The sequence below is a fragment of the Ips typographus genome, linkage group LG2, assembly GCF_016097725.1.
Source record: "Ips typographus isolate SLU linkage group LG2, UJ_Ityp_2.0, whole genome shotgun sequence".
In the NCBI taxonomy this organism is placed as follows: domain Eukaryota; kingdom Metazoa; phylum Arthropoda; class Insecta; order Coleoptera; family Curculionidae; genus Ips; species Ips typographus.
In genome coordinates this window covers 17,790,349-17,803,306 of record NC_138423.1, presented here as the reverse complement: position 1 = coordinate 17,803,306, position 12,958 = coordinate 17,790,349, and the positions used below count along the sequence as shown (strand labels likewise).

At 32.2% G+C, this 12,958-nt stretch overlaps 1 protein-coding gene across 3 annotated transcripts in view; it reads left to right on the top strand.

Annotated features, from left to right (window-relative positions):
- Window positions 1-12,958, top strand: part of neur (E3 ubiquitin-protein ligase neur) — a 45,411-nt gene that overhangs the window by 12,961 nt on the left and 19,492 nt on the right. The window contains exon 2 of one of the 3 annotated variants that reach the window (XM_081973730.1): window positions 11,640-11,829. The exons of 1 other annotated variant lie outside the window; for it this stretch is intronic. In XM_081973730.1, coding sequence (XP_081829856.1) covers window positions 11,694-11,829 — 136 coding nt within the window. In that variant the 5' untranslated portion in view covers window positions 11,640-11,693. Of the gene's footprint in view, window positions 1-11,450; window positions 11,830-12,958 lie in introns of those variants that run through there. One more of the 3 variants, XM_081973731.1, reaches the window with a different exon arrangement.

The window sequence follows — 12,958 nt, the reverse complement described above, 5'->3', positions numbered from 1 at the left end:
AATATTTGATTGAGACGATTTTGAATCTATTTTTTTTTATTGTTGTTCAGTACCAATTAATCTTTTTACAGTCAATAAGAAGTATAAAAAAATAACTGTTAACAAAAAAAAAAATTTTTCGTGTATCATAACCTATATCTCTACAGTTTCCGAGATATTGACTTTTGAAAAATCACATTTTTAGATTTTGGAATGTCATAGCTCCTAACCGGATTGAGATAGAGCAAAATGGCTTGGATGTTATTAACTTTTTGAGTCATTTTTCAAACGTGAATATTCCGAAAATTGTTGCAGATATAGGTTATGATACAAGATAAATATTTGAAATTAATAGTTTTCAAAAATACAGTAACATACAGAGTGCTCCATTTAAAATAAGCAAGTTGGTACTTAATTCCGGTATAATCCAAGGTATAACTTTGAAAATATTTTAGTTGGATTGGGCATGCTCACTTTCCTGTTGCCAAATTTTCAAACCTTTCCTATTGGGAGTTTTTCTTATATCGATCGATGTCTTTCGTTGTGGTACACCCTGTATAGGGTGTTTCATTTAAAATAACTGAGTTTATATTGATGACTGATATTTTTGTTTTGTGTTATGAACAAATGAAATACCAAACAGAATTCTAATAATATGCTCTAATCAGATTGAGCTTGAAATGAGAATCACTTAAGCTTGATTCTTTTATTATTGTTTTAAACTATAATTTTCTCCAAGTAACGCCACTAATTCATTTCTAACTATACTTTTATTTTTCTCAAGACTTCTCCGTGAAATTTGACTCTAAAAGTATATTGCTTCTTCGAACTCCGTTCATTTTTCCAAACATCTGTTTTACGGATACGGTCTGATTGTATCAGCTGTTGGACAATTACCACAACTGCGAGGCCCACAAAGACCTTATATTACTTTTCACAGGTATAACTGATCGTTTTGCACCACTTTTGCATTTTATTTTGGTTTACCATGCAAACTGATACATATGTTTTATATTGGATTACTGTTCAGCAAATAATTCGTACTTATATGAAAACTGCGAAAGTTTGTCTGTACTGTTGGTATATGGATATTAACATATTGGTCAGTATTAATGGAGACTACAAAGACATAATAAATCCAAGTATCCTACTCTGTTTTGAATACAATTTGGATTATACTGCCGACTTTCACTCTAATATCTGTATTCTATATTTTACTCATGTATTAGGTATTAAATGCTAATGGTTTTATCGTGATTTCACTTTAATATTGCACTGCAATTAAAGCGTAAAATATATAATGAAAAATTAATTACTCAGTCAGGTTGTTGCACTATTGAGCGTTGATATCTCGGAGATATCAGGTACTACTCCAAAACCAAAAAAAAGTAAAAATTTTGTGGTGCTCCGAAAAATATGGAACACGTATCTGAAAATATGGAAAAACGATAGTAAACTCAATTTTTTTTAACACCATATATGAAAACGTCCCATGTGACTTAAAAGAGGCCAGTTGTCCCGTCTCTCTTCTGCTTATAGCAAACTGAGCGAAACAAAATAGGTATTGACGTATGGCTTAAATGAAATTTTACCAAATGACAAAGTGTCAACTGTTGACACGGAATCATTTACTTTAAAATACAGAATGTTTGTTTTTTTTTAATTATTTTGCAGTTTGTTACTTTTTAGCTCTGCAATCGTTCCTACTCCATCAAGACATTCCCAAGTGAACAAAAATTAGTTGATTGATACAAGACATTATTAAGGAAGTGTTTATAACTTTGGCAACAATGCACTGGTTACAAAGAATGAATAATTTGCCTCCCGACCCTAGCATTCCACCTACGTTAACGTTACAGTATTGAAGAGTCTCTAATTACGTCACGGGGGGTGGTGCCAGGCTGATTTTGACATTTTATATAACGCTTTTAAAAAAATTCTAGCGTTTTAATATTGAAAAGCAAAACTTAATAAACCGTTAACCCAGTTAACTGTATTAAGTTTATATTTTAAACCTTAAATTCACGATTAAATTTCGCTATGGTAGACGATTTCCATTATTTATGGGAGTGGTTCTATTTGGAAAAAAGTCAGAGTGCCTACTATTTTATTTCCTAACATTAGAAATTTAAGTTACTTCCTACTTCTTAACGCTTGAAAAACGTTTTAAAAGCTTTACATTGAGATTTTTCAGACACACTTCTACATTTCCCGCCAAGTTTATTCTACGAACATATCCCAAGCCATGAAAAATCAAAAAATACCTTTTGCGTATTGTTGCCGAAGAACGTTCGGTCTTTGCACCCCCGCAAGGGCTGGTGGCTCTTTAAAAATAAAAAAACCAGTCCCTTTAACCATTTTGGCAAAGAATGTATTTACACGCACCTTTAACTATTATCAGGTGACTTCGTTCACAAAACAAATCCATTCGGTCGAATCAATAGCCCGTGCAAGACGTATGCCAAGATCCACAGGCATTCCTTTAAGAAAGCAGGCACACGTGCATCAGCTGATTGTTAGGATTGATGGATAGGACCAGGCAGTGTGGGAATTCAGGATGTTTAGTTTGTTTTTTAAATTTAAAAAGTGGATAAAGTAGTATTAATTGGATCTTTTTTAAACCCGCGCAAGCCACAAAAGTTCAGTGGTAATATGTACCTACGAATAAAGAGAAAAGATAATTTGCCAACTACTGTATATTTTTCAGTCGCCAAAAACACAAAATTAACGACGTTTTTAAATTAGGAGATTTTGAAAACACTCCCTTTTAATTGACTTGTATCAGACACCTAGTAAATGCTTGACCACTGCGTATCTGCTTTTTAGTATGATCGGAAATTCAACTTAGTCACATCCAGGTGGTGGTTCGAATATTAGTATTAGTTTCCAAGGAATAGTTTCGATGGGTTTCCTGGGAGAAGTTTTACATAATTACATTCTGTGTTTACTACGGAATGCTGCTTTATTTTAGGTGACTAAAAATCAAAAAAAATATATATATTTTAAAATATTGATGATGAAAAATTTTTTTTTTGATTGTTTTGTAGATCTGTAGATATACTACATATTGTGATACTGAGTTAAAGTTAGATTAGAGTTTATATTGAACAAGGCTCAAAATTCAACGATATCACTTCGTCGTCCAGAATTAATTTGGTCAAACTACGAGCCTCAAAGAAAGTCAGTGCGTAGCAAAAAAGTGCACTTTTTCAAATAGGACACCCTGTACTGCCACTATTACATCATACAAGTGAAATGTCTGATCTGAATGTTGATAGATTCAAATATGTCTTAAAAGTAAACATTTAAAGTCGTTTTTTTGTTATTATTTTCAAAATATCTGGGGAAGAAACCTGAATTTTCAACGTTACGTTTCTTTCGATGACGTATTTCAACTTTCGTGTTGCTCATAGAGGGCGACAAATTTCACATACATTTGAGTAGATGACTTTTCACCCTGTACATACATGTGAAATTTTCTTCAAAATTTGAAAGCTGAACTAAAACTGCAACTTTCGTTTCAAAATTTGTTTTATCGAATCCAATGTTGGATTAATCGAAAAATTTGTTAAAAGTGGCGCCCTCTATGAGCAACATGGAAATTGCAATACATACTTCGTCATCTGAGAAAACATAACAGTCAAACATGTTCAAATTTCTACCTCAGGTATTCCTCAGAATAATAGTTGTGTTCGGTTGTTCCCTGCTAGACCAAGCAAACTTAAATTTGACAGTTGTCACGTGACACTCCATTATGTACGATTAACGTCAGTCGCGTGGCAACTGTCAGATTATCGTCCGATTGGTGAGAAGAGGAATAACCGGACTAAGTTTATGGCAAAAAAACAAATATGTATAAATTTTAACTTTCAAGAAATTAAATATCTAAGTAACTAAATATCTCGTTTAAAATTGAAGAAAAAAGTAAAACTGGATATATCATTTGAAAATCAGAATCAGAACATTGCAGATTATCAGCTTGATAGTTGAAATAATTGAATACAAATGTATATTTTTAAAAAAGCCCACAATAAGCCTAATAAAAATAAATGATAATATAGAGGGTGTTCCATTAAAAAAACAAAAAAAACTGACAAAAAAAAAGTGACTACGCCACTGGATCCTACGGAAAATATGCAGATGAATCGATTTGAACCTATTCAAAAAGTTTAAAGATAAATGAGTTACGAGAGGTACCTTAAAAGTAATTTTCCCCTGTATCTTAAAAACGAATAGAGTTGTGAAAATTCGTGTTTCAAACACTGTGCATCTTTAAAAATAAACGAGATATACAGTGTGTTACAATATCGCATTAGCATTGCTATCTTAGAAACTATTTTTGATAGAGCTTCAGTTTTAGTGTTAAAAAGAGCAATGAACTTAAAAGTAATTATCTACTAGATCTGAATTATCTACTCATTATGACAAATGTTCTAGATATAATGTCTGTATATGATTCTGAGAAGACCAAGAGTATTTGAAAAATTGAATTTGGTGATGGTGTCTAAAAAACGAAACGTCGGAGCTGAAAACTAAAATTATTTTCTTGAATAGCGTAGGAAAGTGTCAGAAAGTTTTATTTTCCAAAATAAGCATTAATATAGTGGTAAAAAAATATAAAAGAAATTTGATATTTGAATTTGAAAAAAATTGAGCTTCTATTTCACTAAAGCTCTATCAACTATAATTTCTGTCATATGTCAGAAACCATGCTAATGCATCGAATTTGTGTCAAAAATAGGACACTCTTTACATACTTAATCTGTTTTCGAATACTGTTTTTCGAATTTTCCAATCTATAACAATCACCCTGTATTATCAATATGTTAAAGTCACTTAAGTTTTAATTACTATGAAATTTCAATAGTTGAAAACAGGTTTAACAAAGAAAAAGAATATTCTCCAGGGTGTTTCTATTCGTTTTAACTTCATCAAAAAGTTTAAAAATATCTGATGTATGGCGGGTACCTCAAAAGTGATATATTTTTTGTATCTTAAAAAAGAACAGATTTACTTTCTCAATTCGCAAGATATTCAGGGTGAAAATTTCAAAAGGAATTGCTCCAAACTGGTTGGTGTTGCGCTGAAAAGCCAAATGTGTACTATTTTAAATCATACATTCTGGATAATTTTACGTCCTATGATTCGCCTTTTTGACGGTCTACTATGTACTACACAAGAAGTTGTGATAACGTTCATGGTGACTAATAACTTTTAACCAAAAAAATGGTCTGACAGGTAAAAATTTGACAAATTCAGTTTCTTGTATACATACTTAGAAAAACGTTGTTTTTCAGGTGAATGAAAACCCTAAATAACGAATTTGACACTTAAAATTAATGGCTTAAATTAATCTGATTGACTTTAATAACATTGCTTCCTGAGTTTAACCCGATCGAACAGACTAAACATTACAATAACCCCACAATTAGAATAATTTACTACTAATTTGTTTAAGCAGCAATAATAATATGTGTAGAAGTAACAAACATCCAGTCATTTTCCGTTTCACCTGTTCGTTCTAAATTTTTCTTCGGTAAGGGGCAGCAGATCCGCGGGATGAAAACAGGTGACCGGCAATCGGCAAGGTGTAGAAATCAGCTGCTCGGTACTCTTAAAACGTCTTAAGATAAAATAGCCACCACCTTGGCAGATGCATGGCAACAAGTTTAATTGCGTTCATAATTATCGAGTTACTGCTTAGACGTATGTGCTAATAAAAGAACAGGAAAAAAATGGTATGCAAGTCTAGGAGCTGAAGGCTTCCAGACTGAAAAAAGGGTGGAGGAAACGGAAAAAACTAAAAACTAAATTGCTTGAATTACAAAGAGTAATAATTTTTATTTATTAACTTTGTATGTGCACCCAAAGAATGACAGAGGGGGTATCAATGTTACCCCTATGATTTTTTCTCGAGTAATGCTGTTGACTAATCTGGTCAGTTAAGTTTTTAATACTTTAGACACACCATACCTACATAAGTAGTAAAAAAATATTGTAGACTACTAAATGAAATGCACAAAATACAAAACGAAACAAAATTTGTATAGTAGCATTTTTGGTTATCTAAATATTTGTATTGAGATTCAGGCACTTTGCCTTGAAGCTCGTAGAAATCCAAACACATAAAATACCGCAGAAATAAACGAATCAATATTTAGTTTACACAATTTAACACTTTTGTGTTGTTTTAATTATTGTTTTATTGTCAGAGCCACCAGCACTAGGTCAGGTTTTGTAACACTGCAATTTCAAAATACTTGCTCTATAAATATAACTTTATTCAGCAGAACTGAAGTGTTGTTAGTCAGCTATATCGTTTTAAATTAGGATTGGAAAAATTGTGAAATATGAATGGACGGTCAGAATATTATAAGACAGGGAAACATATGATTCACAGTTCCCACGATCTCGAAAACCAAAATAGGTGCATTCACACCCACAGCTGAGCAATGGAATATTATAATACCGAAAGATTTAAAGCCCAAACCGGGGTTTCAATCAGCTGATGCATCAAAAGATCCATATGGGAAAGCCTTTCATGCAACTTTGTGTAAAATCAGGTCTTGGATGTTGTGCAAAGCGAACTAACAGTCAAGTCTACAATGGCCAGTGCAGGTATACTTTTTTCTATAACAAAACTCATCTTTAAAGGGAACGAGCTTCTTTTGAGACATAATGGACTTTTGTAAATAACTAGAGAAGAAAATTTAAAGGTCAGATCAGCTGGTTGACGCTTGATGGTGCAAGGTTAGTTGCTACCATGAGTACAGGTAAAATTTAAATTGGACTTCTGGGTTATCTTAACAAAGAAATTAATTTTTCTATCAATACTTTAGGCTTGATAGAAAATTATAAGAGTGAGCGATTCAAAAATACTTATTTGTGTACCAAGTGTGTGAATACCAATTTTGTGGTACATTTTTACTATCCTTAAAATTGTGAATGTTGAAGCTTCAGAAGGAATGCAAATCACTTTTTGTGTTGAATTGTCATTCTTCGAAAATTATAAAACACTCTATTTTTTTAAAACACACTGACACCTGATTTGGTTTTTCCTTTTTACCATTGTTGATTGTTTTTGTATTATACAGATACATATGTATATTTTAATCAAATTTTTGTAAAATAAATCAACTTTTTAATATGTAATTCAAACGCTTTTTTCCAGTTATCACAGTCAAATTTTTCATTGAACTAATTAGTAGACAAAATTATTAACATAATAAAGTGCTTTACAAGAAAGTAGACCTATCCGTTAACCACATATTAATAATGGAGCAAACTGAATATTCATTGGTAGACAAGAATTTTTTTTAGTTTGGTTTTAACTTTTGAAAGTTACTAGATACAGTGCTGTAAAGCGGCTTTTGTGTCCTAAATGATATATGGAATAACGAGTATTTTTCAAATAACTCCATTGTTTTCCTGATCTAATCTGTATAATTTTTTTTTGCTGTTAACAAAATCCTTAAGCCTGATTTGGAAGCAAACATCAGAAACGAAATTTATTACAATCATACGTAATTTTCTACAAATTATACTATTAGAGAAGAGAAGCTGCAGAGAGATTTTATATTAGCATTTGGTTTCATAACCTGAGTAACTTTTAATTATTATTTTCCTGGAAACTATAAAATATTATCACACACTAAATATATAAAATTGACAGATAATAGAATAATATTATTATGGCATTTATTTTAGATTTACTTAACACACAACCATGTAAGAATCATTTTATTTTGTAATATGCAAGACAAATAACAAGTATTCAAACTTTGTTTATAATGGAATGGAATATTAGCTATAATTGTGTTTAAATAATTGATTTTTATTTTTATTTGCCTTATCAAAGTCAAAAGCCTAATGTCAAAGTTAAAAAAGCGATTTTTTCTTATTAGTTGTTCTCTAGGTAACTTGTTAACAAAAATCAGTTTGAGTATTATTTGCTCTCAAAATATATTGCAAAATGCAGTCATTGGACTCATCAGATGAAGAACTTTCTGAATTCGTGGTATCAACCGAGTCAATCGATAAAAGTTTGGATTTATTACTGTCAAAATCAACAGGACGCTACAACAAGGAATATGTATTATTTTCAAATTGGTGTAATGAAAACCATGTGAAAAGCTTGAAGGAGGAACTGCTCCTAGTGTTCAAGAGTACTACGAAACTAGAAAAAAATTCAACCGCTTGTAGAAAAAATGTTGTTCGTAACACTTGTGGAAAGCATCTTTTCCACACGCGCTTGCAGTAGGCTGAACAACGCGTAGCGGATAAAAGTATTGCTTTCCGCACTTGTTAGGAAAATAACTATAATTGTGTCCTGTGTCAGTGTGAAAATACGAATGGGACGTCATTTGACAATTGGTCACGTGATTTTAATTCAGTTTTTTGACAATGTGGTCACGTGACCAACTGTTGAATAACGTCACATCTGTTTTGACTTATTGACACATGCCAATTACAAAGTTATGCCGAGGGATGGGAAAACACCGAATTTAATTTAATTTAATAAATATACCACCCCGAGCTTTAAAAATTCGGACGTTACGTCAGCGTCGTCATCCTATTTGACAGGTGACATTAATGACACAACTGTCAACTGTCAAACAACATTATAAATAATATGACACTGTCATTTCATATTTTTGAAACCAGTGGTAAATTCCTAACCAAAATCAATGTAAACAAAGGGAGAAATGACAGCTGGAATGCCCGAAACTGTTTTCAAAACTGATCACCAGAGGAAGGATTTCTTATCTTAAAACGCCATTTATTACGTTTTCATTTCATTTTTGTCGTTTTTGATTTTTGAAACAGATTTTTAATGCGTTTATAATGTCAGAATAAGTTGCAGACCAATTTTACATTTCACACTTGACAATGTAATAGTTCTCCCTTCTTATCATGGGATTCCTATGTATAATTTTGAAATGTCCATACCTGTCTGTAAACTGTATTTAAATAAAATTCATGAGGACATTATCAAGACATTTTATGCCAATAGCTTACAAACAATTAAAGATTTGTTCTCAGATATGCAATGCAATTATGACGAAATTCAAAGAAAAATAGGATAACCTAACAATGTTATGGAAAGTACCTAAATGTGTTTAGAATAGAAAAATTAATATTAGAATTCTTTATTTGTCACAATTCACAATAAAAAAAATGTACTTTCTACAATACAAACTACTACTTCTTCTTTTACCTTAAAAAATCAATAATTTATAAAGGATGCTATTTTATTATTCTTTTTTTGATAAGTTCACTGAATGAAGATGTTATTGCATGTAGACATAGTTTTGGTGGCAAACATTGTTCTGCAATGGGTTGGTTGTTTTGCTTCAAAATGGAAAAAACACTCTTGAAGCATTTGCTTTAATGTAATGTTATCTGTAAAATAATTACACATTAGTTTGTCAAAGCAGTATGATTCACCCACGGTTACGTAATTTATAATAAAGGAATTTTATTGACTGTTTGAATAGGGACATTCTATTTAAAAAATTATGGCTTTACGGGATTAGAGGGACCGCTCTTGATTTGTTTAAATCTTACTTAAACGGAAGAACACAGAGGGTAGTTTTGAACGAAAACGGAATAAATTATAAATCAGACATATCGCAAAGTACAGTCGGCGTTCCACAGGGAAGTATACTGGGCCCTCTTTTATTTATAGTGTATCTAAACTATCAAGTAGTTCATCCAAAATATTCTTTAACTGAATATGCTGACGACACAAACTTACTGGTTGGTGCGGATCAGATATGGGTGAACTGAATGCAAATGCAAATGAGCTATTCTCGTTAGCAAGTTCTTGGTTTGAAATAAATAAATTACTTTTAAACAAATCTAAAACCAGCAGTATGCTATTTAGAACTAAATTAAATAGAATCACTAAGCCTGAGTCTATTGTTGTTTGTGACAGTCAGTTTGAGATATCTGACAAAACCAAGTTTCTGGGAATTTATATTGATGAATTTTTAGACTGGTCTCATCATATTGAATATCTTAATAATAAACTTAATAAAGTTTGCTACTGTATTCGTGTAGTCTCTAAATATCTGGATGACGCAGCCAAGAGAACACTCTACTTTACGAATTTCGAAGGAGCAATGAAATATGGTAATATTTTTTGGGGAATAAACTTTAAAGCTCAGAACATTTTCGTTACTCAAAAGCGAATATTAAGAATAATTTATAAAATGTCACCATTACAATCTTGCCGAGGAGTATTTAAGTCTAAAAGACTGCTTACTGTTTACGTTTTATACATATATGAAATAGTTATGTTCGTTTTTAAAAACCAAGCTGAATTTGTATCAAATGTCAATCACAATTATCCTACTCGCACAAGTGACATTCCTTATCCGAAACATAGGCTAGCATTGTTTGAAAAAGGTGTATATTATATGGGCATCAAATGTTATAATAAATTAAATGTTGATATTAAGAAGATTACTGTAGAAAAAATGTTTAAAAGAAAATTAAAAACGTTTCTTAAAGATCTCGAACCATATAGTCTACAGGATTATTTTAGTTAGGCACATAAGATTGGGGTAGTTCTTTTTTGTGTGGGTAATGTTTTTGTGACGTCATTTCATTTTATTTTTGTTTTATACATCTTTGTGTAACTCAATGTAATTATGAAATAAAGCGTACTAATTACACATTAGTTTGTCAAAGCAGTATGATTCACCCACGGTTACGTAATTTATAATAAAGGAATTTTGGTTCAAAATCTAAAAATATGAGATGTGGATGGGTTAGTATTCAGTAGTAGACAATCACCCTTATAATGAACATTAAATTGATTTAATAAGCATGTTAAACCCCAATAATATGAACAGAATTAGGTTACCGAGCCTGTTAACGTGTCTATTGCCGTAACACACAGAATGTTCAATCATAGGGGTGATTGTCAATTTGTATTAGTTCATCTGTTCTGTATTCGAAGGTGGAGGTATCAACTAAGGTTTTGTTAATACTCGCACTTGCGTTAATTGTTTACAGTTTACAGTAACATTTTGTTTAAGGGTTTAGATCATTTAATTGAAAGGGTATTTACTGCCAGTCAGTTCATGTTTTTCTACTATATCAGCAATTTTTGAACCTACTGAAGTTACTCAATTTAAGGGTAGTCTAGAAGAGCCAGTCATCTAGTCAGATGTTTGAAAAAAAGCTGAGCTGTTTCCTTCTTCTTTTTGCAGACTTGCAAATTTTTTTTGAACAAATTTTCAAAACCAATTTCTTCTTCATATCAAAAATGACCAAAAAGTAACCTTTTAGAGGAACCTATCCCTCTATATCACATCTGCTTTTTACGACCTTCTGCCGGTGTGATCACAGTTGGCATGTGTCTAGCTTCCCATTGGTCGAAGACGCGTGCCGACATCTGTCCTCCTCTCCACCATTATCGAGCTGGGTTCTTTTACTGTGTAGGGAACTTAACGATTTCAGTCAGTTCGATTCGTAGTTTCGTGCAACGCTGAAGTGGTTTTCGTAACCGCTCCGCTTCAGTATCTCGCGGTCCGCTTCAAACTTCAGGGGGTTCAACGTTAAGGACTTTAAGCAAAAACTTAGTTTTGTTTTAATCGTTAGTCAGTGTAAACGTAGTTTTGTTGTAATAAGTGACTGGAACTGTTTCTTAGGGGTCGTTTTTATGTGCCGGAAGATTTTACGGTTTCGGTAACTGAAACAGATTTATGGGTGTTAAAAGCGGTGAAGCTTGTCAGCAGTGCCAAGCAGAAAACCCAATTACCAAGGAGGAAAAAAGTTCTGGATTTTCGCCACTCAAGAAGATGAAGGTTCTCAAGAAAATTAAGAAGAAGATGGGGATAGGTGTGTATGCTTTTTGTTTGTTTGTATTGGGTACAAAGATTGGATCCTTTAACAACTTCACATGTAGTTTTTTACACACCCGGTACTTAAGTAGTTAGTATATCTTCACACTTTTCAAGAGTTGCAAATATCCAATTTCGTTAGTTTCGTAGTTTTAGTAGGTAATTCATATCAAAAGTTCATGAAGAAGTAGATGGGATATACTTTTTGTTTGTATTGGAAATTTTGGATCTTATATCATCTTCTTGGACACTCAGTATCATATTTTGTCTTTAGTACAGTTGTAACCCCTGATCCTGATGGTGAAGGAACCAATCAAACAGTCGCTGAAACTATACAGGGTAGACATCAACATTGAGCTCTAGATTTATTATAATGTCATCTGCATTTGTTTAAATAACTGATTTGTCATTCAAACAACCAACATGATACAAGATAGCGACAGGTCATTGTGATCCACCCTGAATGCGTCACAAATTTAAACCTGTTTTTATAATTTGATTCGTCTATTAGTGTAATCCAATTAATATCCAATAAACTATTAGAAAGTTGAAGTTCCTGAAATTTGCTAATGTGTTATTTATTAGTGTATTTTTAGTTCAGTAATTAACAGACTGTGGGTTAATAATGTTTATTAACCTACTTTAATTAATTTGTATATACCAAGTGGCTTAGTTTTGGGCTGATTTCGTAAGTTTAAAGAGTTGACCCATTTTATTAGAGACTTTGATTGCAAACGTGCATTAGCTGAATCTAAGCAAACAAGCTGACTGTAATGTAAAATATTGTCTAGTTTGTATTAGAACGTAATGCATTGTCTTAAACCCTTACCAATGCTATAGGAGTTATTGATTTTGTAAATATAGAGCAGTTCGTTGCAGGATATTCAATATTTGGTTCAAGCATGTATACTGCTACGTTTGGATGGAACCACGTATAGAGACCGATAATATGCCAAACATTAATAAAGGTCCGTAATGATTGGTCCATGAATCGTCCACACGGGGCAGAGAAAGACCGTGAGAAGATTCCTTTTCACACAAAGAACAGTCTTCGCAATATGGGCAGGAAAGGCTTATTTCTTCTCTTTCTTTACGTGAATTCGTCTTCTTGGTGTTCACTCTGTTCG